Source organism: Xenopus laevis, chromosome 8S (genome assembly GCF_017654675.1).
Source record: "Xenopus laevis strain J_2021 chromosome 8S, Xenopus_laevis_v10.1, whole genome shotgun sequence".
Classification (NCBI taxonomy): domain Eukaryota; kingdom Metazoa; phylum Chordata; class Amphibia; order Anura; family Pipidae; genus Xenopus; species Xenopus laevis.
This window is the reverse complement of record NC_054386.1, coordinates 27,937,822-27,965,111: the sequence shown is the minus strand read 5'-3', so window position 1 is coordinate 27,965,111 and position 27,290 is coordinate 27,937,822. Positions and strand designations below refer to the sequence as shown.

General features: G+C 39.4%; 1 protein-coding gene across 4 annotated transcripts in view; it reads right to left on the bottom strand.

Moving 5' to 3' along the window:
• LOC108699890 (voltage-dependent N-type calcium channel subunit alpha-1B) overlaps positions 1-27,290 on the bottom strand; it is a 96,033-nt gene that overhangs the window by 17,829 nt on the left and 50,914 nt on the right. For 2 of the 4 annotated variants that reach the window (XM_041574662.1, XM_041574663.1), the window contains exons 12-36: positions 27,146-27,258; positions 26,748-26,879; positions 26,272-26,344; positions 24,881-24,998; positions 24,065-24,132; positions 23,346-23,452; positions 21,623-21,685; positions 15,562-16,383; positions 15,202-15,383; positions 14,589-14,712; positions 14,368-14,497; positions 13,490-13,549; positions 13,282-13,388; positions 12,677-12,688; positions 9,507-9,603; positions 7,879-8,039; positions 7,622-7,759; positions 7,231-7,432; positions 6,661-6,825; positions 6,324-6,434; positions 5,929-6,012; positions 1,851-1,967; positions 1,538-1,603; positions 835-926; positions 587-737 (exon numbers count right to left, since the gene is read on the bottom strand). In XM_041574662.1, the coding sequence (XP_041430596.1) occupies positions 587-737; positions 835-926; positions 1,538-1,603; positions 1,851-1,967; positions 5,929-6,012; positions 6,324-6,434; positions 6,661-6,825; positions 7,231-7,432; positions 7,622-7,759; positions 7,879-8,039; positions 9,507-9,603; positions 12,677-12,688; positions 13,282-13,388; positions 13,490-13,549; positions 14,368-14,497; positions 14,589-14,712; positions 15,202-15,383; positions 15,562-16,383; positions 21,623-21,685; positions 23,346-23,452; positions 24,065-24,132; positions 24,881-24,998; positions 26,272-26,344; positions 26,748-26,879; positions 27,146-27,258 (3,495 nt within the window). The remainder of the gene's footprint in view (positions 1-586; positions 738-834; positions 927-1,537; positions 1,604-1,850; positions 1,968-5,928; positions 6,013-6,323; positions 6,435-6,660; positions 6,826-7,230; positions 7,433-7,621; positions 7,760-7,878; positions 8,040-9,506; positions 9,604-12,676; positions 12,689-13,281; positions 13,389-13,489; positions 13,550-14,367; positions 14,498-14,588; positions 14,713-15,201; positions 15,384-15,561; positions 16,384-21,622; positions 21,686-23,345; positions 23,453-24,064; positions 24,133-24,880; positions 24,999-26,271; positions 26,345-26,747; positions 26,880-27,145; positions 27,259-27,290) is intronic. The other 2 variants (XM_041574664.1, XM_041574665.1) reach the window with 1 other exon arrangement.

Below are 27,290 nucleotides of genomic sequence, written 5' to 3'. Positions count from 1 at the left end.
AATTGCAGTAATGTCTCTGGCTTCTGGGAACTCTGCAAGTGCCAGAGAGGGAGCAAAAAAGCATCATCTTTGATACTGGATCAGAGTAAATGCTAACAATTATTCGCAACAGAGGTTGGGGTATCCATACCTTTTTAGTTTAATGATTATTTTTTGTGTAACAATTTTTTAGAGGTTAACTATGATGGCTTAGAAGGTCCTAAAGCAAAAACCCAATTTCGTTAAATTTCCTAGTGTCCTCTGCAAGCCAATTGCATTAGGGAACATTATAGATATGCACTATGGAAAAAAAAGTGTTTAAATGGTATAATTAGGCACAATTTACTGCACCTATAGTGGGGTTGGCAGATTTTAGATACGGCTGTGATTGAACAAACAAATTTGATTGAAACTTTATGTCACAAGAAGGAGTGGAAGCCGGTAAAATGTTTTTTTTCATTTCTTTTGTATATCACTTATATTTTTATTATGTATGCTTTCTTTTTGTATGCAGAAGAGATGACAATAATTGTGATTTGATTGATTGGATTACCCTTGTCAGTAAAGGACATAAAACCTCAACCTTATCCCTGATAACCATGCTTACCAGGAAAGAGCACAGGAAGATGAAAGAGACAAAATAAAAATATGCAAAGTCACTGCCACATTCATCTTTGGTGTTGCCAGATCGAGGATCGCAGGGTTGGTGACTGAGGCAAGACAGCATGATTTCATGCCAGCCCTCACCAGTGGCACTCCTAAAGGGCGGAAAGACAATAGATACATATGAATATCTACCACTACAACATAGGATGAGGGAAGAGTAGTAAGTCTTTACAGAAAGATAGGAGATACCTGAACAGGAGCATTAGAGCTTGAAAGAAGGTGCGGAAGTTGTTGTGTCTGTTTATGGAGTTATCATCCGACAATGCAATGTTTCCAAACACCTAGACATGGGGCAATGGTAAACACAGAACTTTCATAAGAATAGATTAGGCAACTCCATCAATGAACTATAAGCTTAGAGAACAAAGTTATAGATAGCAGGGAAAAAGGGTGATAATTTGTTTGGGAGACCACCAATAGCAGGCTTCCCATTATAGAAATTCTCATTATATCTAAATATATAGCAATTTGTTTCTTTCTGGGGAGGCTAAGCCTCCCTTATAATCTTCATTATTATCCACCATAATTGGTAAAGTATCCTGCTTCAGTCAAAAGGTGATGGCTACTATAAATGGTTTCCTAGAAGTAATGCCAAGGAAAAGTGCTATAACTGGATGTTGTTTACTGAGAAGCACTAATTATGAACCTGCTATTAATTCCAACTAAAGCCTGGTGTTACATGCAAGGCCACTGTGTATACAAGTACCTCCCATAACATGAATGTAGTGAGTAAGGCACTCACAATTCAGCCAAACAACTGATCAGTATATATAGAGAAGTCAAATTGGAGTCAAGACTCGATTTATAAATGCCTTTGGTTATTACAATCAAGACAGATGGTTCAAAACACCCAAATGGACAGGAATAAACAAAGTAATCACTTGCAATTTACCTGCATGCCGATAATGGCGTAGATGAAGAACAACATGGCAATTAGGAGGCAGACATATGGCAAGGCCTGGAGACAGAAAAGTAATGCTGTGTGTTAAATGATGTGCCTTAAACATTCAGTACCATATTTTGATTTAAATGCGAATACAAGCTATTTGGATCAGGACTCATTTCTTCATGCTTACTCATGCTCTTATAAGTCAATACATTGTTCTCCTCTGTTATACAACCTCTGTCACCCTTTTGTTTTCCTAAACAATTTTTCCTTTTATAACTATTTCATCACATTTAAGTTGGATAATGATCTGCCTAACCTTAAAAGACTGCACGAAGGTCCAGAGAAGGATTCGTATGGTGTAACCTTGGCGTAACAATTTGATCAGTCGGGCAGCTCGGAAAAGCCGCAGGAAGCTCAAGTTGATGAAGTTTTCCTGTGACAGAGGAAGAGTTATAATAGGTTTCTCAGATTTAGTTTATCCCTACAAAAATAACATTTCTCAGAGCATCTTGCTGCAAAAAAAATGTATAATAATAAAACAAGCCCAGCCCATTCCATTCTCAAGCATGAAACTTGCAGCTGCTAACATTTCAGAAACCATCAGAGAGCAGGATAACTCAAACACATGCAATACATGTTGTCTCTTTCTCTCTCTCTTCAAGGCATATCGGGAGAGAAAAAAGAATCTTAAATCAACTAAGATGTTCCCTAAGCTAAAAGATTCAAGAGGACTGAAGCCACTGGTTGTGTCTTGAGTACTCATTTCTATTTGTTCTTATTGCATTTTTACATGTCATACATTGTTGTACCACATAGTAACTCAAGGCAGCACTTGCAAGTGCTGTTTGGCAAGATCCTCAAACTCCCCTTTTATTCATTAACCCCCCCCGTGTTTACAATTTCAGCATGCTTTGTCATTCATTTATCCACATACCCCCACCCAGAACACTATTTATTTATTTATGTGCTGCTTTCTTTGAGTTGAGTTTTTAATACATAGAACAAAGAACAGCAAGATCTGAGAAGCAGGCAACAAACATAAGATGAAAAGTAAGAGAAGAAGGAGTTGTAATACAGGTGTATTTTAGTGTTGAGACAATGTGGTGGATGAATACTTTTATGCCTACATGATTTCTTTCTTGGACACTACAATGCTACATTACAAGTGTATACGTCAAATGAGTAGAATGATATGATGTGTTTATATACCTTCTAACATGTATTATTAAAGTGGACCTGTCACCCAGACACAATAACCTGTATAATAAAAGTCCTTTTCAAATTAAACATGAAATCCAATTTCTATTTTTTATTAAAGCATTCATAGCTGTTGTAAGGTCATTTAAAAATCTCAGCTGTCATTCAAATATTGCCTGCCCCTCCTCTATGTCTTAGGCATAGAGGCGGGGCAGACAATTACTTTCACTTTCCATTCAGCACTTCCTAGATGTCACTGCTCTTCACACATTCCCCCTGTTCTCTTCACCGTTTAATTGTGTAGTGAGGGCATGGGAATGGACATCAGGTCATTCTGGGGCACAAACAAGATTCTGAGATGATACAAGGCTTGCCTTAATAACAGTGTCCACAAAATGGCTGCTGTCTGCTTGCTATAATTATGAATTCCAGACTAAAAAAAAACTAGATTCAAATAATTTATATAGTGTAATCAAAGTTCATTTTGCTTGACTAAAGTGATAAAATAGGATTTTGAATATTTTTTTTGGCAGAAGGGTCCCCTGTAAGTGGAATGTTTACAAGATGGATGTAAGTATGAAGATGGTTTACCATCAAGACAGTCAGCTGATCAAATTCTTATATAGCTTGGTGCTACATTCACCATAACTGCACCCATTACTGTAGCATCATGCATGGTAGCTGTTAAAACATGCAAAGGAACCGAAATCACTGCTTAGAGATCATGAAATCGTAAAGTGTTCATGAGACCAAAATGAACCAAAATTAAATACTCTGGCTAGGTTGAAGACATTATAATAAGCAAGTATAAAGGAAAACATATATTACATATATTTTACATAGTTACACAAGTACAGGGTAAATGTCTGTGAAGTTGAATTGTGCCTAAATAAAAGAAATCTGGATCATACCACAGTTAAGTCATGGAGGTAGAACTGCTGGCTAATGAACACATGTTGATGTCAATATACAGTGAGCTCGGTTCCTTAAACCCACCCACCTATCCCACCACACAGGCATGGATAAGCTTCCCTAGAAAGCATATGATGAGCGTTTCTTATAAACTGTGACCAACAGGGTCTTCTGAATAATAATGCAAAGTATTTCTAGAAGCAAAAGAAATCACGGAGGCGGAGTCAATGGTTTAAAAACTTTTAAAATAGATCCAGGGTTAAATGGGTGCAAAAGTGAAGGCCAATGCTAATTAGAAGATCAACTAGTCTTTACTGCCACAGCAGATTCTACTGTACATCGACAGACAACCTGCTGTATGCAATATATAAGCCATATTAAGATTCATAAGGGAATTGTTTCAAAAATTGGTCAAAATATTCAGTTTTCTATCCAGAAATCGCTCAGCATCAGTAAATGCTTCCTCATAGGATGCTCTGCATGACTCAAAACCTTCAAAGAACAAGCAAAATTAAGGTAAAAACTAAGAAGTCAGTGATAAAAGGGTAAAAAAAACCTTAACAGAACCAACCGTGTCCTAGATGTGATGTTGTCATGGGTGGGTTTGGTGGTACACAGTACACAGGTATTGCAGGTAATACAACATACATAGACAGAAGGTTTTGGATTGGATATATTTATTGGGGTTCCGCATTGTATGTTGATTAGGTGACATGAGTCGGCAGGCCGTGAAACACACAAAAGAGGAAATAAACAGACACGAAAACTACGGCACAATTGCACATACACATATGGACCAAAATAAGTAGACCGCAACTGAACTTAAAGTGGAAGTTTCAACTTTTTTTTAATTGTGATATGTTTTAGAGCTCTGTGTTACTTAATACAAAGAGTCTGCAATTACTGGGGAAAAGTTTCATCTGAAACATTTCTGCAGATTATCCTTGTATAGCGGAGATGTTCTAATGTGGTCTACGGAAGGCATTGGTCTTCAAACCTCCCAGAAAAGGCAGACCCTGATGATGAGCGAACTCTATAACATAGTGAGACTTCCTCTTCCACACTGGCGGCAGAGATTTACAATGCATTGCGGCTTAATGCATTGGATTTCAAGTTAGAATATGTATTTCTATATCTCACTGATACAGAATGGTTTGTTGTGTAGTATGATTAATGGTGGAAGCCAACAGACCCTTACTGTCAATGGCTCATCTACTAAAAATAACTCATGTAAAGCAACTGCTGAATTTACCCAACCATTAAAAAAATAATTGTCAATAATTATCCAGATTACTCATTTTATTCTGCTTCATTGCCATCTTAGCTCAATACCTTCCTTTTAAGATCACAAGGAAACCAAGGATCATACTGAAGAAATACACAATGCAATGGTTAAAAACTCTTCTTTTTCACCCCTGAAAACACGATTGCCCTAAATTGTATGAATGAAATATACATTTTTGTATCATCCTTGTGGCCTTCGGGTCTTTTCAGATTTCAATCGGATTCATTTTTATTTCACTAGGATTATTTTTTACAGTAGGTAGCATCTGAGATGGCAGATAATAAAATCATTAGCTACAGAGCAGCAGATTTCCTTCAGTACAGGGGGTTTTGATAGATAAATAAAGCAATTTATTTAACATTTGAAGATTATGAGCAGACCAGATTTATCTTTGGGCGAAGCCCAATCACTTTTCCACCTTTGGCAGAATGAAAGTGTATCAATGGGCAAAAACATTTTACAATCAACCTTCATTTTATCTAAAAAGAAAAATCGGAAAGCATTACTGAAGGAGCAATGACTGGTTAAGACTGAAGATACCCATACACAGGCTAATGGCAGCTTATGAGCCCATGTAAGGGAGCTTTTAGTCCTACCCAATCAATATATCTCCAAGTATCAGCCAGACATGGATAGAACAGGTTTTAAATCACGTCCCAAGTGGACTGCATTCGAAAATTGTGTTCTTTTCCCAAAGAATCCCCGTGGCTAACATTATGATCTAGTTATTGGTGTTGGTGGTCAGATCAGGTAAAAATATGATGGTTTGGTTGATATTACCATGCATGCCCTGCATTAGATAGCTGCAAAATCTTTCCTTACATATCCCTGTAAACTTATCTTATTTTTAGCAGGCAATAAAAAAAACTTGTGGTAAAATGATTCTACAGGAATAGATAGACTACTAGTGGCTGGTCCATTCTGTAAGAAACTATTGTTGCCTCAAAATTTGAATACATGAATATTACCCACTGGATGACCCCCCCCCCCTTTTACTTACCGCAATCTCTGTAACTAAAATATCAGTGATACTTCCCAGCACTGTGACAAAGTCAAACACATTCCAGGCGTCTCTGAAATAATTCTGAAAAAGAAGTAGGTATTCATAAGCCACATCTCAGATTTCAAAAAGTTGGGTCTTTTAAAAATTCATTAGGTTGGTCTTCTCTCTCTCTGCCCCTCACAGATACAAGTCCTTCCCATGCAGCAATTTAGTAAATATAAAAAATCCTTTGATAGTTGTGTTAAGAGTATTGGTTCCACAACAGCTGAAGGACAATAGGTTAGGTAGCAAAGACCAAATTATGGCCCATGCCCAAGGACTTTATACATCTCTATTGCCAGGAGAAGGTCTTACATTTTCACACCAACGTCTATAGAATGCAGAAAACTTACCAGTACCCCAAAGGCAATTATCTTTAAGATACATTCCAGCGAGAACATCGAGGTGAAGATAATATTCAAGCATTTCAACATGTCTTCATAAGTTTGTGGGGCCCCATAAAACTAGAATCAAAGAGCAGGTAAGAAGAAAGTACCGTCATCTTATGGGTTTGTTTCTATTATTTGCACAATTAATCACATATTAGACCTCTAAATGCTAAATGGTTCTTTGCTATGAGTAACTGACCAGGGGTAACTCTGCCACTACATAACCCTCTATATGTTGACATTTTTGTCCCACATGCAGAAAACTACAGTAGTTAGGCATTGGATGGGAAAACATATTCACCTTCATCATGAGCACAATGGTGTTGAGAGCAATCATCACCATGATAAAGTATTCAAATGGAGGGGACACAACGAATCGCCACATCTTGTACTGAAAGGATTGACGGTTCTGAGGCATATATCGAGTGAGAGGCTTGGCACTGATGACAAAGTCTATGCAGGCTCTCTAGAAGAGTAAAACATGGGACCATAAATGGCTTTCCGAACCACAAGCAACCCAAACGAAATAATTGATGCATATCAGTCCAAAAAAAAAGGAAGTGGCCTTTACAAATTGCAGCCATATTTGGCCACTTAACGTCTAGTCCTTGGCACTCCGGTTCTGAACACTGATAAAAGGCATTGAGTTTAAATTCAAGAAAATTTTAAAATATCTGAAATTAAACAAACATTAGGACTCCAAAATGTCTCAAACCATTTTTCTTAAATAGATGCTTATCCTTTGAGTCACAGCTGACTTTACCAAAAGTCGGGATTAGGGAAAAACATCATATTTAAATGACTTTCTGACTGCTTTTATCTTTGTAGTTAAAATGACAAAGATTCTTAATTTATGTCATGTGTTTCTCACCTCGTTCTTTTCAAGGCTACACTCCGACATGACCTTATCCCCTTGCTCCTGAAAGGTGATGATAATCAGAGCCACAAAAATGTTGACAAAGAAAAATGGGAACACCACAAAATAAACCACGTAGAAGATCGATATCTCCATCCTGAAACCAGGATTTGGACCCTGATCCTCATAGGTGGCATCTACTGAATGTTTGAGGACACTGCAAGAAGAACCCAGAACAAGAAGTTTAAATTGACATTTATCAATGTAATGCAGTGTCACATGTGTATGATGCTAAGGATGCAGGAGGGATGTCGAGGCTTATGTATTTGGAGAGAAGAGAAATGCAGAGGCCGAGGTAAAAGTGATAATACACATAATATGGGTAACAAATCTGCAAAGTACTCACTTTGGCCAACCTTCTCCAGTAGAGACCGTGAACAGGGTAAGCAATGCCCATAGTACATTGTCATAGTGAAAATCATATTTCTTCCACTCTCTTGCCTGAGCCCTCAAATCATTATTTTCATAATTCAAATATTCACCTCTGAACAAGACAAAACATTTTTTGTGAAAATCTATTAGGCCAAAGCAATGTCCACCAATACAAGAATGTCTGTTTCAAAGTACAAATAGCCAGTCACAATACCACCCACCCAATACTACCTGCAATCCTTCTCCAAATCTTTAGACTCATCTGTGCAGTAGAAGAACTTGCCCTTGAAGAGCTGAACTGCGACGACAGCAAAGATAAACATGAAGAGCATGTAAACTATCAGAATGTTCAGGACGTTCTTCAGAGAGTTCACCACACAGTCAAATACCGCCTGGTAGACAGAAAATGTCAAAGGAAGAGTCAGTGGCTGGAGTGGGGAAGAGAAGGAGGAGGGATACAGCCTTTCTCAGCTAGGAGAAAGATAAATGCATTGGGTCTCTATGTCAGGTCACTTGTCTATCAGAAAGCTCAGTGCTGGAAAGGCTTCTATACTGTAGAGCCTCTCGGGAGTAAACGCTGTCACTCAACGTTCTGCTTCATAAAAGTTTCAGAAGTCAATAGTGATTGAAAGCTTACGATTCCTTGCTTGTTCTGCACTATATGTTTTGGTGCCGCAGGCTGTTATCTCTTTATTTACACTATCTATCTACTTGTCTATCTGGCTTCCTATGTATAAATCAGTTTGTCTATCTACCTACCAGTCTACTTATCTGTCTGTCTAGCAATATAGCTAACTCTCTGATTTACAAGCGCAGCCATTTTAAAATTTTCAACTCAAATCCGTAAAGGAGAAATAAACCCTAAAAATTAATATGGTTAAAAATGCCATATTTTATATACTGAACTTGCATCAGCCTAAAGTTTCAGCTTGTCAATAGCAGCAATGATCCAGGACTTCAAACTTGTCACAGGGGGTCACCATCTTGGAAAGTGTCTGTGACACTCACATGCTCAGTGGGTTCTGAGCAGCTGTTGAGAAGCTAAGCTTAGGGGTTGTCGCAAATTATCAAGTAGAAAATGAGGTTGGCCTGTAATATAAACTGATGCTACAGGGCTGATTATTCATTTCTTATGCTGGGTGTACTGGTTTCTGTGCTGCCATGTAGTAATTATCTGTATTAATTACTAATCAACCTTATATTGTGACATTTATATTCTATGTGTACTGTATATTGTGAGTAGGTCCCTTAGCTCAGTAAGTGACAGCAGCACAAAGCATGTGCAGTGAATCAGCAGAAAAGAAGATGGGGAGCTACTGGGGCATCTTTGGAGACACTGATAGTCTCTGCTAAAGGGCTGTGGTTGCCTTGGGCTGGCACAGAAGCACAAAACTACTTCTACTTCTTTAGTTAGGCTTTCGTTCTCCTTTAAGGCCACTCTGTTTTAGATTTAGGAGGGAATGATTTCTTTAAATGTTTTGAATATTCTTGGAACTATAGCCTGGTAGTGGTGAAGACTGTACTCTTGTTTATCTGTATTACTGTTATTAGCCTGTGGAAAGTGGGATTTGAACCTAAAACATCACAAACCATTTACTCTGTACTTTATGGGATAAATCATCTGTATGGTTCAAGGCCCCTCAAGACTTTATCAGATCAAGGCAACTTCTAATGTACACCCATTGGTGATTACTCAGCTGAAAGGCTTTATATTTTGAGGGCACAAAAATAAGTTGAAACATTCAAATACATTGATCTACAGTAGATCAATAAAAAAAACAGGATGAAGCAATTAGCAATAAGCGAAAGGGACCCCATAACAAGACCTTTAGATTGAAATAGAGGATAAAATTAGGAACCTTGAGCTTGGGAAGGCGCTTGATGGTTTTCAGTGGTCTTAAAACACGCAAAACCCTCAAAGACTTGATGGTGTTCAGGTCTTTTCCTTTGTTACCTCTGAAAAGAATACATATGGGACATTGTCAGTCTTGCAAGAATCTCAAGAGTCTATGTAGGTTTTCAAAACCCAAAGAATAGTGGAGTTCACTTCTAACAGTCGGGCAAAAACCTCTTCTTGTCCAACCCACTGATCTTGAACTACACTATACAGTCCTGTATATAAAACTTATCTGAATGTTCTGTCTTGCCTTTGACTCTATACTTTTTTGTACAGTGATATTGCTACAGTCATAAAATATTGAATTTAAATTGGAGCTATAATTATCTGCCGAGGTATCGGCCCATTAAACCTTAATATTTTATCTCCCATTTCGAAGAAGGTCATTAAAATTATCTCCTGGGTTGGCAGCCGCCAAAGTAAGTATTAAGCACCCAATTATTAATTCATCAGAGGTGGATATAACTCACTGATCACTCAGGATCACTCAGTGGTTTTATGTTGAATACGTCTGACTCCTAAAACTCTAACACATTATTTACCATAGCAGTCTAAACACTTCTATGCTTTCCTTTCTAATCAATAACGATTCATGTAGGAGTTGTCTCTACTGGTTGTAACCAACGCGGAAGATGATCTTTCAAATGTATTATTTTTAGTTTAAGCAAAATTGCATTTGATGTACTTGTGTGAATCAAAAAGCAATTACTATAATTATATTTAAAACAAATGATAAAGGTTCTCTATATAAGGCTGGAAGGTAAAGTACAGATGAAAATTACAGTACAGCCCTGTTGAATTGGTCATGTCTTAAATGACATCAGACAAGGTCCTCTAGACCTTTCTGTACAGGGATTAAAACACAATAGGAGGCTAGGAGAACTAACTTATATAAATATAAATCAGTCAGCCCAAGATAAAGCTTAGACAAGACTGAAGAGAAACGAAAGGAGATATAGTATTTTTTCTACTCACCACTTAGTATTTTCGTTAAACCAAGGTGGTGCAATGACTTTTTTAAAAAATTGCCTGTGATATATTATTAAGAAAAAGGGCATAAAAGTAGATTGTAAGCTCTTTGGAGCCAGAACTTGTACATGGATGTTCCTGTGACTTGTCTATTTCAGTTTACAAGGGTTTTATTGGACTACTGAATCCATGCTCCACTAAACCCAATGCCCACACGTTACCAATACTTGTCTTGCTTCTGTTCGTTGTGGTCCAATAGAAAACATGCATCATGCGGAACCTATGTTAGGCATGCAGTTCTATTTCTGTAAAATACCTGTGTTGAGTTGCATTGGACAATCAGAGTCTTTGTTGTCCCAGTAGAAAAAGTGGATGTATTTTGGGTTTGTGCCCATGATACCAAAAGAAAGATATTTAATTATTTATTGTTTTAGATAAACTCTACAGGGATTGGACAACTTGTTACATGACACCAATTTTTGCAATATGGCAGACTCTGTAACAACACAGGTATTGGGGGTATGAGTGAGGAATGATTAGGGGGTTAGGTGGCATTTTAACAAACCTATTTCACATTACAGTGAAATAACTAGTAATGCCATCTTGGACTATCCAAGGAAATGATTAAAATATTCAGATGGATAGGAAGAATCGATAAAACTAGCATGCCGTGATTCTTCCTTGACTAGATTTTCCTAGAGATGTAGGATTAGGTAGCGAGAATGGTTTAGAAAGCTGTATTTCAAGATATGGGGCATCAGGGTGCACTCTATTTATACTATCTTACATCTTGAATAAATGAGATTAACTTGTGATGTGGATAACTGAATATATGTGCAGACTCCAATGACTTGGTCTGTACAGACCAAAATACTGGTGCCTTTAAGCAATGTAAAGACATGTCTTATTCTACAAGTAGGCAATTTACCCAATAATATGGAATTTTAGTTTCATTCAATGAAATAATGTAACCAGTGTGCAGTCTTGAACCAAGGTGTTCTGCATTTTATTCTTTAAAAAAAAGCAGTTGGTACTAGAACGAAAGGGGAAGACTGGACGTCAACAAAACTTGAGGTGAAGGCATCAACCATCAATCTCTTGCAGGACGTCATGGATAGTAAGCTTGTCAATCTAAACTGAGGGATAATATCAACATTTTGTCTAGTTTCTAGAAATTGGCTTGGCCAATTGCATAGATATAAAGACAATTCAACTTAAACAGCAAGAGTCCATATAGGTATAACATATTGTTGGCCAAACATCAAAGTTAACATCTTGGCCAACGTTCATTTAATTTTCTAGAGCATTGTTTCTCTTTTAATAAACATTGTTCAGTAGTTGACTTTTGAAATTATTCAAGAAAAGGATATTTTTATACTTCATTCTGTAGTTGACCCTTAAATCACTTCTTTCCTGAATTGACTCTGATGATGAATTACTAAAGAAGGAAATGGTTCTGTCTTCTAAAACATTATTTTAAGGTGTTACTTAAAGTTTTCTCCTTTCTACACCTTATGATAAGTGATTTAGGAAGGTTATATACTCCTTACTGGAATCAAGTCTATGGATGAATTACTAAGCAAGGAGACGATTCCATGATCTAGAACTGTTTTCTAAAGTTGTTTTTGTGCCACTTTTTGACTCTTGTGATAAATAACTTTATTTATCCTTATGGAATTGATACTGATAATGGATTACTAGGGAAGGAGATAACCCTCTACTTATTCTAGACTTGATGTTTGGAATCAGTTACTGTACTTAGGAAAGAGAGGTTTGTTTAATGGTAAACCCTATTCTGCAGTTGACTGTTAAAAGGAATAACTTGAGAAAAAATACTCTCCCTTTTAGAGAAGTCTATTGATGAATTGGTAAGAAAGGAGATAAATCCTTAATCTAGAAACTTATTCTAGAGTTGGTGTTTTCCATGAGACTTTTTCTTTAAGGACCTAATGACTGAAGAAGGAGCTAATCTAGAACTTTACTCCAGAGTTGACTCTTGTGATGGTAACACAAGAAGGAAATGTTTCTCTAATTCTGGGTGGGTGGATATGGCTAGGACAGATGAAGGCATTGCAATGTGTCTACATTATGGTTTGTTTGAAAATAAAACATGCTCCCATACAGAGCAGTGCTGTATGTGCAAAGAAAGGAGATTCCATTTACCCAACAAAACTCCTACAGAGAAAGTGAGAGAGATTCCGGCAAAGGGGGGGGGGGGAACAAAGAAAAACTTAGAATCAGTTCAGTTTACAAAAAATTGCAACGTGGAACACTGCAACAATTTTCATCACAATTTCACATCAGTATGATTTCATATAATATTCATACAACTCTAAGGTTAGGTTAATCTAACCAACCCAAGCCTAATCTGCACGATCCTTGTGATAACATAGCCATTACCTTGGCTACAGCATGAAGGTTAAACGAAAAATATTTTACGGGTTCCCAGAATGGGATTAAGAACATTCAGAAGACACTGGTTGATTTCTCAATGGAGTATGAACCACAATTAGGGATACTCTCCTGCCTTCTGGAAGGATTTATCGGAGACTATGGAGCCCAATATAGATTATTAAATATAAAAAATGCTCCCATTTTTAGCTTTTAGTTCACATTATGTTATGTACAATTTCAACATAAGATGATATTTACTCCCAATTAATGGTAAGAGTATCGGAGAACAAAACAAAAACATTCCCCAGTTGCTAAACAATCTCTCCCTTCCAGTTTATTGCCCACGGGAATAGTAAAATATAAAGAAAGCTTACGAGAATGCAAAGGCCACCAGGGCACCGCTAACCACAATGAAATCCAAAATGTTCCACAGATCTCGAAAATAGGATCCCGAGTGAAGCAGCAGCCCAAGGTCAATCATCTGTGCAAAGAAAATTAAGGCAAGTGATCTTCTTTTCTATGAAGTTTTTGTTTAGGTAGGCTTCTAGCTGTCTGTTATGTGTCCTTGTAACAGTTTCTTACCTTAATAACCATCTCAAAGGTGAAGACTCCAGTAAATATATAATCCATGTATTTTAGAACCTGAAATGCAGAATGAAAACATTTGAATGGAAATGAAAAGCTGAAGCCATGAGTCTACGTATTATGGCAGTGATGGTTCACTAATTTCCAAACTACGCATGGCTACAGCTGTCACTGGAGAGTCACAGGATGAAGACAAACAAAGGCAAGATTGTCCCTTCCATATTGAAGAATGTCAACTGGGAGCCCCTAAACCTTTCTAACGCTGGCAGGCAGTAGAAGTCAGCTCTAACTCACCACTAAAACCAACTCAGCCAGAGTGTTTACTTTCCCTTTCAAGCAGCAGTTCATTCTTTATTGAGTGAGTTCTGCAAGAGCTTTGCATGTAAATGTCATGTGCTCCCAGCTGCATCACAAGGCCCTCTAGTGATTATACCAGTTAATAATCAATTATAAATTGTGCCATTTAATCCTTCAGTGCAGAAAAAGTGTCTCTCTCTTTTGCACCATCTCCCCTCGCCGGGATCCAGGGCAGCAAAGAATGGGGTGATGTACATCATTTGGAATCTGGGGAGCGCAAATGATCTCCACCTTATGTTCTGTTATAGAAATACCTAGAATCGCAGCAAAAAAGTGAGGCAGAACTGCTGCTCTGTTAAAGAAAGGAAGGGGACTTACAGAGACTCTTACACTGCATGTTAAATGTTTCATTCAGAGACACTTTATACAGTACACAATCAATTCTGCTTTGCACCACTCACTTCCTGTGCTGCCACAGCCTTGTCCTGTGACCAGGAAATGAAGGGTACATAGCATAATCACTCCCCAAGCCTTGAACAAGCACAGCGATATATCACAGTACACATCTTTGTACCCACATCATTGCGGGGTGCGTCAGCCTGCACAGGATCTTCTGCGGCCAGGGCAATGCTGCTCAGTGCAATCACTACCAGGATGACCATCTCAAAGTACCGAAGGCTGACAATGTAATGGCATAGACGGCGGACTCTGTGTATAAGATAAAGAGGCCATTATAGATGAGAATGAGTTCCCTGTATGCCTGCCCCTACTGACCAATGCATTAGGTGAAACTACTTACGGATTAGTGGTACTAAAGATGAACATGGAACTGTATGGCAAGATCTGTTTGGGACCATTCTTGGTCAGGTCATCTTCCATCTCCTTCTTCTCCTCAGACTTTCCATCGAAATCCATATTATTGACTGCAAGGGAGCACGTGCCATGTGAAACCACAGAAGAGAAGATGCTTGCACAATATAAGTTTATTGTCTAAGGGAAACAATATGGCGGCTCCCACACATAAGTGCAAATGCAACTACACATAGGAGGATTGCACATTAAGATATGCATACTAAACGGTCTATGGGAACAGCCATTTTCTTGCTGAATATACAGACAATTAAGAAGTGTGAATCTAAATAAAGATTTCTATATAAAGACCCTTATATCCTTCAAAGCTTCCGTTGATGAGTTCTGTCAAACTTCTTTAACCAAAATATAAACAAGAACAGTTTTGTTTGAAGTGTAAAGTACAGTGAGATGTTCTTTTCCAAAATAACATGTAAAATATTTAACTGGTAAACATCCTCTTCCGTAAGCCTCTGACATCTCATGTTGGTGCTACAAGGTACAGATGTTACCACTAAGTAGGCCCCACTCACTACCCCTATAATAGAGAAGTCCGGCCTTACTTGGAATGACGGCACTGTCTGCAGGTGGCGCTGTGATGGTCACTGGAATATTGATGGTGCTGCTTCTGTCTGGATGGGGCAGTGCCATGCGGTTGACATTCTTCTGGTTATCTGCATCTTCTGGCTGCTCAGTCAACTGCTGCAACCCGCCAGGTGGAAGCTCCGACTCATTATGGTTTTCCCTGCAGCAAAGAAAAGTGATTGTTATAATGATTGTTTTAACTTAAAGAGAGCATGTGGATACCAATATGTCTGTACCAATATATCCAGATGGCAATATATCCATCTGGATAACCATACAGTAGTCTGTTGTCTCTATCAGGTTTATAGACCATTCTGATCAAGTTATTCAGCACTTACCTTGGCCTATGATTGCGGTGCTCTTTTTCTGCTGAATCAACCTCTTTGTTCTCATTCTTATCTTCTGTGTCATACGTAGAGAGTGCTTTATGCCTATTGCGATGCCGTGACCTTGGTGGTTCATCTCCATTTTCCCCAGTTCCTCTGTTAGTTTCATCCACCTCTCTGTTTCCAGATCTTGAACCACCATCTCTGTGCCGGGATTTTCTTTCACCCTTACCCCCAGAGAGTGGCTGGCCATTGCCTTCTTTGACTTGCCTATCTGCTGAATGGCGATGGGTACGATGTCGTCGATGCTCTCTCTCTGTCCCATCCTCAGGAGAAGCCCTTCTATGGTGTCGCTTCCCCCTTTCCTGACTGTGGTTCCTCTCTCCCCTTCCTGTTTCCTTACCTCCCTCACCTTCCTTGCTGCGACTCCTATGTTGACGTTGACGTTCCTCTCTGTCATTACTTGAATCTCCATTGTGATTACAATTTTCTCTCCCTCCTTCATTGTGTTCTCCACCTACTCGATCATGGTGCCGGTGCTGTTTACGTGAGGGCTCAGTGGTCACACTAGGAACTGGTTCTATTTCATTGGGAGCTGGGGGATCTGGGCTACCATCTTTTGTGTCAGTTGAGTCCTGTGGCTCTACCAAAAGTGGCCGATCCATATGGCTCTTCATATCAGGCCTTAGGTGTAGGGTGGTGGCATAACGCAGCTGTTCCTCAGGTTCCAACTCACTGTAGAGGGCCTCACAGCTTGCACGGAAGTTGTGCTTTCGAATCTGGCTGGTTCGCTGTTCCCATACAGAGCGACACTTGGTAGAATTCTGCTGTTTGCTACAGAAGGAAAGAGATTAAGGGCAGAAGAAGACATGGTCAATACATTTCTGAGAGATTACTAATAGGACATGACAGAACAGGGGTTAAGTAGTAGATCAAAGGGAAAGATGTTAGAAAAGCCGAAAGGAGAAAGTTAGCTAGAGAGGTATTAGTAGAGAAGGAACAGACAGGTGCTATGTGGATGGTGTGTGATCATTTGAAACGGTGGTTGGAATGCATGAAACTCGTTGATTTCAAAATGAATAAAACATGGACAGACAGAAATTCACAAAAGGACACATTTTGGAATGGTTGAAAAAAATCTGACAATGCAGTTAGTAACTTTCTCTGTCTTGCAGGACATTCCACAGTGGACAGCTATGAGCTTGAGAATAAAGAGCCACAAATGAGCATCTCTTGGTTCATAATGATATATCCTACACAGCTTGGGTTGAACCCCTCTACTTCCCCCACTACACATAGAAGCCTCTACATACACAGAGAGATGGTTTTGGGAGACAGCCTATGTCCATGTGTCCAATGAATAGTAAAATGTAATTGGTACAGCTTTACTACATTACCTGAGGCCACCATGTCCTTGAGCCCAGCAACTAAAGCTTTAAAGGAAAGTGATTACCCCATTGCCTGAATGGAGGGGGTTTTTTAAGCACAACACATTAACAAAAAAAATTGTTGATGGAGGAGTCCCGGAAAAGCCACACGCCTCGGTGCTTTTGGCAGGCGATTTGACACAATCCGAGGCTTAGCCCTAATGAGGTTGCTCTGCAAAAGGAATCTGCCGCAAAAAACTCCTTGTGGGAAAGGCAAAGGCGATAAAGTCACTGCAAAGAAGCTGAGAATTGATTTAATGTTGGCTAGTAAACAATCCTGCCCTGAAAAGCAGCCTGGACAGCTTTTAGGTGGACCTTACATTGACATGATAAGCCTTTAAAGTGCATTAGTGTTGCGTTTTTTTTGGTTCTAAACCAATCATCCTCTGTTTGTGGTTTCAAGATTTTTTTATTTTTTTTTAATTAACCTTGTTAAGACCCACAATTGTATGGTTACCAATACCCCCCCCAAAACACACACAGATGGTCTTGTAGCTGAATATGCTTCCTGCTGTGTGATGAGTTGCTCTACACAAGAACAACGCACACAGGGAGAGAGCAGAATGCAGGGGATCTCAGAGGCAGCGAGAGCCTGGGAAGAACAGGCTAATTTACATACTGATGAGGACTATTTTTGCAATGTTGGCTTCTTTAACAAGGACAGTGCAATTAGATGCTCCAGGGCACCTGCGAGGCACTTCCTGTATAGAAGTCAAACTCCCCCTCTAGGACATCAGACACCCACAAGCATTTTCACACCTGAGAGTTCAATTCGGTATAGCTGGATTACACTGTAATGCGAAGGGAGAGGGGCATTAAGGGTTTGAGAGGACAAAAACGTAAGTGATGCTGGGCAAGAATATTCTCTACAAATTTTATATAATTCTCAGAGGACCAAATAAGATCATCGCTGTGAGTTTTTTTTATGGAAAACAAGCAACAAACAGTCCTTCAAACAACATACTGCCACCAAAATAACCTATGTGAGAAAAGCCTCCGGCCATCGGAGGAATCTGCATTTAACATAAACACTTCCTCGTTTGGCAGACAAATATTTGTAGGTTGATAAACCCATGATATGGAAAACATTCAACTTATTTCAGGTACGGCAAAACTAAGCCCACTTCTGCCATCAGGCATATTATGCCAGTCATTTCTAAATACATCATGGGTTTCACTTCCCCAACTGCTGCCATGGCTAGATGGGTGCATTAACCAGACATTATACTTATCACTCAAATAAGTATTCCTGTGGGATCCCATAATTTCACAACAGCATTATTATGGTTTCAAGTTACCACTCTGTAGGAACCCCTTGACATTAAAAGTGCCATTACCCTTTGACATTACAAATTTGATGGATCACACCAAGCCCCTCTGGAAACCTTATTATGGCTCAAGCCAAACACCCTGTAGGAATCCCTTGACATTACAAATGCAATTATGAACTTATCACTCTGTGGAACCCTCTAGACATTACAAGTGAAACCATGACAGCTTAAGCTGACCATCTGTGGGAACCCATTCACATTACAAATGCCATCATGATGACTCAAACCAACCACTCTGTGCAAATCCCTAGACATTACAAATGGCATCATGATGGCTCAATCCAACTACTTTGTGGGAACTCCTTGACATTACAAATACCATCATGATGGCTAAAACAAACCACTCTGTGGGAACCTCATGAAATTACAAGTGGCAACATAATGGCTCAAGACAACAATCTTGTGAGAACCTCTTAACAATAAAAGTACCACCATGAAGGGAACACCTTGACATTACAAGTTATATTGTGATGGATCATCCAACCATTCTGTGGGAACCCCTTGACATTACAAGAGACATTATGATGGCGCAAATTATCCACTCTGTGGGAACCCCATGACGTATCAAGTGGCATCACAATGGCTCATACCAACCACTCTATGGGAACCTCATGACATTTTAAGTGCCATTATGATGGCTCAAGCCATCTACTTTGAGGGAACCCTTAGACATTACAATTGACATCATAATGATCCAATCCAGCTACCCTGTGGGAATCCCTTGACATTACTAGTACCTTCATGATGGCTCTGACAAACCATATCTAACAGGGTTGAAGGTTAGTGACTGGGGCCGATTGATTTGTAGGTTACATTTTTATTGGTTTTATCATTGTTTTTAAAATAATAATTTAAAGCGTTCCTTCAACGAGTTGATAATATTTTTCTTTTTAATATACTGTCAGTCTAATCAGAGAGAAGAGAAATTACTGTGTTAATCTAAAAGCCACTTTTTTTGCAGCATAAGGCAAAAAAAAACACCTGCTGCCTTTGTTCCTTCCATTGTAGAGAATATTTTTTTCCCTTTATCTATTATTATATAACAGCTGCTTGTTGAACCTGCTGGGTCTTTTTGCTCTTTTCCATCCTGTTGCAGGGAACTTAGAATGTGGAACAGCTGGGGGGGGGGGGTTGTGTCACTGATGTTTCCAGGAACTGCCTCTGGTTTAGTATATGAGGAGGGAGAGGTTTGGCCCCCGATTCAGGCAAATGGGTTTAGATCACGGTTTCCGCCCTGAATAGGATTTATTTGACAGAAATATAGAAAAATAAAACAGTAACATTGTGACATTGTGGCGTTACTGGCAGAGAACGAAACAAGGTGACACAGATTGACAATGTGACATCACTGAAACTCAGGGCATAGCTGCAACAAAGACGACACAAAAGTCAATGGAAGTGACAGTTACAGAGATGACAGGCAAGTGGAGACACCCCAAGCTATGTATCATGACCCAAGCAAGGACAAAATAGGGCTTATCTGCTGCTCACATAAGCTAACAATCAGCAGGTATGATGCTGCGTTGCTGGGAAGGACAGATAAAACGCTGCTCTGCTGAATTGGGTCTAATTGGTAGACAAATGTAACCAAAAACTAAGAATTAAAGCTCAGAACAATTGGAGCAGAATCCAGACTCCTGATACATAGCAAAAATGTACACAAATGTTCGCCCCGCCCCCTTAAACACACACATATATAAAATACGACACATACAAACAACAGCAACTACAGATACTAAGGATCCATGGCATGCAGATGTCGGCCATAGCTGGGCGCCAGCTCCCAGGCATAGAGGTACACTGGGAGTTGGGTTTTAATACCCCGGGACAGAGTGACACATCCCTTATCACAAAAAAAACAAACAAATGTGGGCAATACACACAGATCACATTAAAACATAAGGGGGAGGGTATGGGGGCAATATTATACAAAGTGCCAGCTGAAGCTTAGTAACATCCAACTGCAGTTCCTTAAAGTGACATTATGCTTATTTAATACATAGGGTTATTCTTGCAGTATAGCTTATTGTCTAAACACCCCAGAACCTTAAGGGTTAGGGTTATAGAATACAAAAAGAGGTACCCCATACTGGACTCTAGTTTAAAGGATAACTAAACCCCCCAATGAGAAAAGCCCCATCCACTACCCCCCCCCATAGTCCTCATTACCTGCTTCATCCCAACATAGTGCATTAGTGCAAAAAGTGTCCACAAATGTCAATCTCACTTCTCCATGTAGAGTAGTGGAGCAGTTGAGCTCCAGGGTACCATCTTCTGCATCTTCAGTATTCTTCAGATCCTCTTCCTTCCCTTCAGCAATTTACTGTTTTATGTCACACTCTCAGTTGGCGCAAATACCGGACTGACTCCAATTGCGCATTCGCCAAATAGATCAGTGTTGCAGGTCCTTTCAGAAGAAAATGCAGAAGATGGTGCATTGGAGCTCTGCTGTGCTACTCTGCATGAAGAAGTGAGATTGACATTTGGGGATAATTTTTGCACTAATGTCCTATGCAGTGAGGAGCCAGGGAGGGAGGACTATGGGGGTAGAGGATGGGCCATCGAAAAAAATCCAAAGGCACACAGGATCCATGCAAGCATGATGCCTTGCGTGTTTATTGCGAAGTGCAACGTTTCAGGGTCACGCCACTTTGTCAAGCATTAGAGGATGGGGCCTTTATCTTTGAGGGTTTATTTCTCCTTTAAGGGAACAGTAATGTAAGAGGAACCCCTTTCTAATACATTTTGCCTGTGTCATAACCCCTTCTCGCTTCAAGCACTTTGAATAAAATACATTCCTCATTCAAACACCATAACAGTGAGAGTTGAAAGAAGAAGCAAAAGCCGAAAGCGTATTGAAGAGAAGAGAGAAGAAGAGAGGAAGAATGGAAGGAAGGCAGAAGGTGCTAAAGAAAATTATCAGGGAGGTTATTAGCCGCGCACAGCTATTTCACTCAAGCGAAGATGGACATTCTCGTTGGTCGACCTCGCAGACAACACTTGGGTCTGGTTAATGGGGGAAGAGATTTTGAAGTATATATATATATTTTTATATATATATATATATATATATATATATATATATATATATATATATATATATATATATATATATATATATGTATATATATATATTTTTATATATATATATATATATATATATATATATATATATATATATATATATATATATATGATCTGTGTATATATATATATATATATATACATATTATATATTATATGTATATATAAGTAGTATATAAGTAGTAAATAAAACAGTCCACACAGTGAATATCGTAACAGAGGGCAACTCACGGTGAATTTATGTTGGAGACGGACGAGCTCCGAGATATTGCACCTTGAGTTTGCTTTACAAAACTGCACATGCAAGAAAGAAAAAGTAAGAAAAAAAATATATCAAAACTATAAACCAAACGTGTACACGGGAAGAACTCCATAAATGTTTTACTCTGCTCCAGAGCTGCCGCAAAGCTACAAGAAGAGGCAATGAAATAGAAAAAGGTTGAAATGAGCATCGGAGTAAAAACGTCGATGAAGTGCTCCACCATGGGGAAGAAGAGCAAACAGTAGAAAAACATGGAGTTTCCAAATTAAAAGGAGAAAATATAATTTCAAGGAGACAGGGGTAAAACAAATGCAGAGGAATGAGTTGAGTAGATGGTAACAAAATTAAGGTTCTAAAAGAAGGGAAGCCCAAACCTCCAGCTTTAAAGAGGAGGATTTGGAAAAATGCACAGTGCCATGCTGAAACCTGTGCTCCTCTGAGCACTGCATTTTTTCAGGAGCATTCTACTTTAATAGGGGTCCGGTAATAAAATAGAAGAATAGAAAGATAAGATAGGGATAGACGGGAAAATGTAGAGGTTCATGAGAGGGGGAGCCTTGCCCTAGGATGCAAGCCTCTGCAGCTTACATATATGACTGAGGAGGATGTAGAGGGGAATTAAGATACGGCTTTTGGTTGACCCCTTCATGCCTGGGCTCCAACCATGAGCATGATATTCTCTACCGCAGTATTGCATTTGAATCGGACATTCATGATACCACAAGCTCTAACTTCAGATACAGAACTGTCACCATTTACACCTAACGTTCTATAATCATTTCCTGCCATCTCAGACCTGCATCTTCGAACCTTGCCTGGCAATGAAAAGGTTAAGAAAATAAGGAGAGTGACACAACTGTATAAAAAAAAAGAAAGGAAAAGAAAAAGAAGAGCAAAACAGGCAAAATTCCTAGACTGAGTGCTAGCTCTGCAGGTAAGCAGCACAACTTAAATCCCTTGCTGCGGATGGGGATGTGGCGCGCAAAGTTTATGCTTCAGAGGAGACAGAGGGGCAACCTCATGCGGAGGGTTTCTTCTCCCCTATATCCATCAGTAAAAAAGTCATTTTCCCTGTTTATATTCATAGTGCTACTAGCATTCAGGTGGCAATATAGAATATCGCTGGAAATTATAAGCTGCCAGTTGAGTTGGAATCTATGCTGGCATCTTGGTGTGACCCATCTGTGTGCCAGCTGATGACCTATCTCATTATGACATCTGCTTTTCCTGGGAGGTGATTTTAGTGCTAGAGGGGACAGTTATGTCTTTTTGCTCTGGCTGCGAATAAACTGCCTTGTCCATTGTTTCTGACTCTGTCTGCTTACAAACAAACTTGTGAAGTCAATAAGCAAAAGTAGAGGACATTCTCTAGTTGGGGAGAGGCACTGAAAAAGCTTGTACAGTGTGTGTAGTTAGAATGCAATATGGCAGCACCAATGCATTCAGGGTATGATGAGGGTGAATAAAAAAGGTTAAAGTCATCTAAAATATAACCTTGTAGTATTAAGTAGATTTAGGGTAATGAGCAATTTGCATTTTGCAAAAAGAGCAATACTTCAAATAAAATAAAACATACAACCCAAACCCAAACCGTCTTAGATCATCACTGTATGTATCATGCTAAAGAGTTTTTTTTATGGACTGTACAATAAAAGGACAAAATTAAATTTTGGGAGGGGATTGGATCCTTACGCTGTGATGGACAAGTTGGTTGCAGACATGGGGCTGACTTCTGCGACTTCTTTGGCTTTTTGTAGAGCCAGCTTCTGGTTGGTGGCTTCTTCCATTTCTTCTTCATCCTATGACAAATATCAGGAATTTTACAGTACACAGAGAATCTTATGTACACTCCCAATAATAACAGGTATTCTCTAAACCTGGGATCCCCAACCTTTTGAACCCGTTAGCAACATTCAGAAGTAAAATGAGTTGGGGAGCAACACTAGCATGAACAATGTTCTTGGGCTGCCAAATGAGTGCTGTGATTGGCCATTTGGCAGCCCCTTTGTGGATTGTAAACCTGCATTGAGGCTCTATTTGGCAGTACACCTGGTTTTTATACAACCAAATCTTGCCTCGAAACCTGGCAATCAAAAATAAGCACCTGCTCTGAGGCCACTGAGGGTAACCTCCAAGGGGTTGGAAAGCAACATGTTGCTCACAATCTACTGGTTGGGGATCACTGGGACTCTAAACTGTCCTACAATACAAATACACTTCCCAACATTTATCGCCCTCAGTCCTTCAGTTAAAAACTACCAATGTAAGCTGCCATTAGTGTTCTGGTCCCACCTACTTCTCGAGTTACAGCCTCCCTGCCCCACCACTTGTAAGCTGTTCCAGTCCCACCCACTTGAGTTACAGACACCTTGCCCCCATCCCCTGGAAGCTGCACTGTGTTCTAGTCTCACCTTGGTTAGCTCTTGAGCATTTGCTAAGTTGTCCACAGCAATGGCCAAGAAGACATTTAGAAGGGTATCTAATCATTCCGAAGTTAAGGACAGAACTTGTGAAATCATGGCTTATTCACAAGGGGGCCTAATTGGCCTCAATGAAGAGCCTTTTCCATTGAAAGACCTGTAATACATTAAGGGGCATATTTATCAAGGGTGGAATTTCGCATTGAAAAAACTTTGAAATTCGAATTCAAAAGACCAACTGAAATTAAGTCAAAGGTTTTTTTTGGTCGAATAGGTCCATTTTTGATCGAATAGGTTTGTATTCGGCCGCATTCGAATCGTATGAATAGAAGGAATGTCGCAATCAATCTAATTCTATTTGACGTTTTTTCCCAAAAAGAACGGCAATTATTTTTAAGTCCACCAATTGACTACAAATAGGTTCTAGGAGGTCCCCCATAGGCTAAAACAGCAATTCGGCAGATTTTAGCTGGCGAATGATTGAAGTCGAATTTTTAAAGAGAGGCAGTACATATTCGAATTTTCAGATTTTTTTCAAATTCTAATCGAATTAGGACAATTCCCTAGTTTAAGTACACAAAAAATAGCTTGAAATTCTAATTCTTTTAATTCGAAAATTCACCTCGACCTTTGATAAATCTGCCCTTAAGTCATATTGCCCTAGAAGAGGATTTAGAAGTTATTTGGGTTTAAGGGATGGTCTTCCTCTCCCAAGAAAAATCAAGTTATTAGCTCCCTTATCATTTTCTTGTCCGGACATGTAAGTATTTGCAATGTTCCATGTCCATCTTATGCCTGAAAGGATACAGTTTCCAAACAGTGTCAGAATGATGAAATAGATGCACGAGAACATTCCTTTACTGACGCCGCCCTGCGACTCAATGCCAAAATACATGACAAGATTCCAGTCTTCTCCTGTCAAAATCTGTAGAGAAGAAGACAGAGAGTTAAGGTCCCATAGATACAAAGGTTTCTCTTGCTGAATGACCGATTTTAGCGAAGTCTGACCAATCCTTCGAAATTATCGTGCGGTTAGTGGGATTCGAACGATCGAACATCTTACGATTTTTCAGCCGGCATCTGTCAGGAAATTGATCGGCCAGGTTAAAAAATCTTTGTCGGTCCCAGTGCAATCTATCTATGTTTGCAGGGCCAAGCAGGCAGCTCTCCTTTGTTTTCCTAGCAAATTGGTCTTTTTAGTTGATGGACAACTCGTACGATCGTACGATCATTCCGAGATAATCATGGTCATGATGATGATCGGATCTTTTAAAAATCTCAACATTTATGGCCAGCTTTATACAATGAACAAGGTAATAAGTGAAAAGCGAGACTGCAACAGAGAATAGAGTGCAGCAAGTCCAAAGACACCAAAATGAGCATGTGCTGATTTTAATGAAGACTTGCCCCAAATGACTATTATCAAGCAGGATGGAGGTATTATGCATGAGGTTGGACCTCTTTTTATCCTGCCGTATGTTCTAAGGGCATTATACATGGACGTTATACTGTATTTATCCTGTCATGTGTTCTGGGGCATTATTTATGAAATTGGCACTGTATACTACCATGTGTTCTGGGGCATTTTGCATGGAACTGCCATTGTATTTATCCTGCAGTGTGCTCTGGGGGCATTATATACAGTAACGTAACTAGAGGGGGGTGGGCCCTAGTGCGGGACGCGCAGCCGGGCCACCCTCCATACGCGATTTTAGGCCCGCATTTCAGTGGCGCGCGAGCTGCCAGGGGGCCCTGAGGTGGTGCGGGCCCTGGCCCGCTCGCACACCCTGCTCCCCCGGTAGTTCCGCCGCTGATTTATATATGAAAGTTATACTGTATTGATCCTATCATGTGTTCTGGGCAAATTAATGATAAAATTGGTACTGTATACTTCCATGTGTTCTGGGGGATTATGCATGGGATTGCCATTGTTTTTATCCTGACATGTGTTCTGTGGGCATTATACTGTATATGGAAGTTATACTGTATTTATCTGGTCATGTGTTCTGAGGGCATTATTTATGAAATTGGCACTGTGTACTACCATGTGTTCTGGGGGAATATGCATGGAATATGCTTTATATTTATACTACTATTAGTTTGTGGGGATTATACATGAAATTGTTCATGTCAAACCCATTTGGAAGATAACAAGGATATGCACACATAACAACCCTGAAAACAAACACTGGTCTCACCTGAAACACAGTAAGGATTGCGGTAGGGAAGGTGTCAAAATTTGTGTTCCGTGTTTCCTCTTCAAAATAAAACCTGCAAAGCAGACAAAAGGCATCAGATCATTCAGGCAGGAAGGTGAAACAGCAGTACCCATCAGTGCACCTTATTTAACAAAAAACAAAAGACTGTAAAGGGGCTTACTATTGAGAGTGTGAGGATGTCAGATGTGAACAAACCCCTCATTTTATTGCCATTTACACTGGAGAGCATGAGCCTCTGCCTTACCTGGAATCATAGTGGGCAAAGAAATACAACATACAGTATATTATGTCCCCAAGGCTAAAACCACTGCCTGCTTTGATATATTTATATCTATATATTTTATCCAGAAAAATGTCTGGGACAACTGAAACATTAGAGTTGAGCATATCGAATTAGGTTGTTAGCTGATCTCTGAAGAGAAAAAAAATAAAATGTTATATAAAAGGCTGCTCACTGTCCACCAAATAGCTGCATCCCAAGCAGAGCAAACACCACGATAAAGAGGAACAGAAGGAAAAGTAGGCTGACGATGGACTTCATAGAGTTGAGAAGAGACACCACCAGATTTCTTAAGGAGTTCCAGTACCTAGAACATCAAAGATTGCTGGTCACTCCTTCCACCATAACAATAAAAACAGTTTCTCAGTGTATCAGGGCTACTTGAACACTTGTGGGATAAATAGTGGTTATCCAATGAGTTTTCATGGCCCATGGTATGCTCTATCATTATTATATAATAATCCAGCCCCCCATACACATGAAACAGAATAAATAATAAGACCAAACCATAGAATGAAATGTGTTTCAAAGAGACTGGCTATAAAAGTTGTTGAAGGGAAGAGGAGAACTTACTTGGTCACCTTAAAGATGCGAAGAAGTCGCAGAGCTCTAAGGACACTTATGCCAAAGGAGGTACCTGGTTTCACCGCAGCCCATATGACCTCAAAAATACTTCCCACTATAACCTGGAATATCCAAGAATGAAGGGTATGTGAGT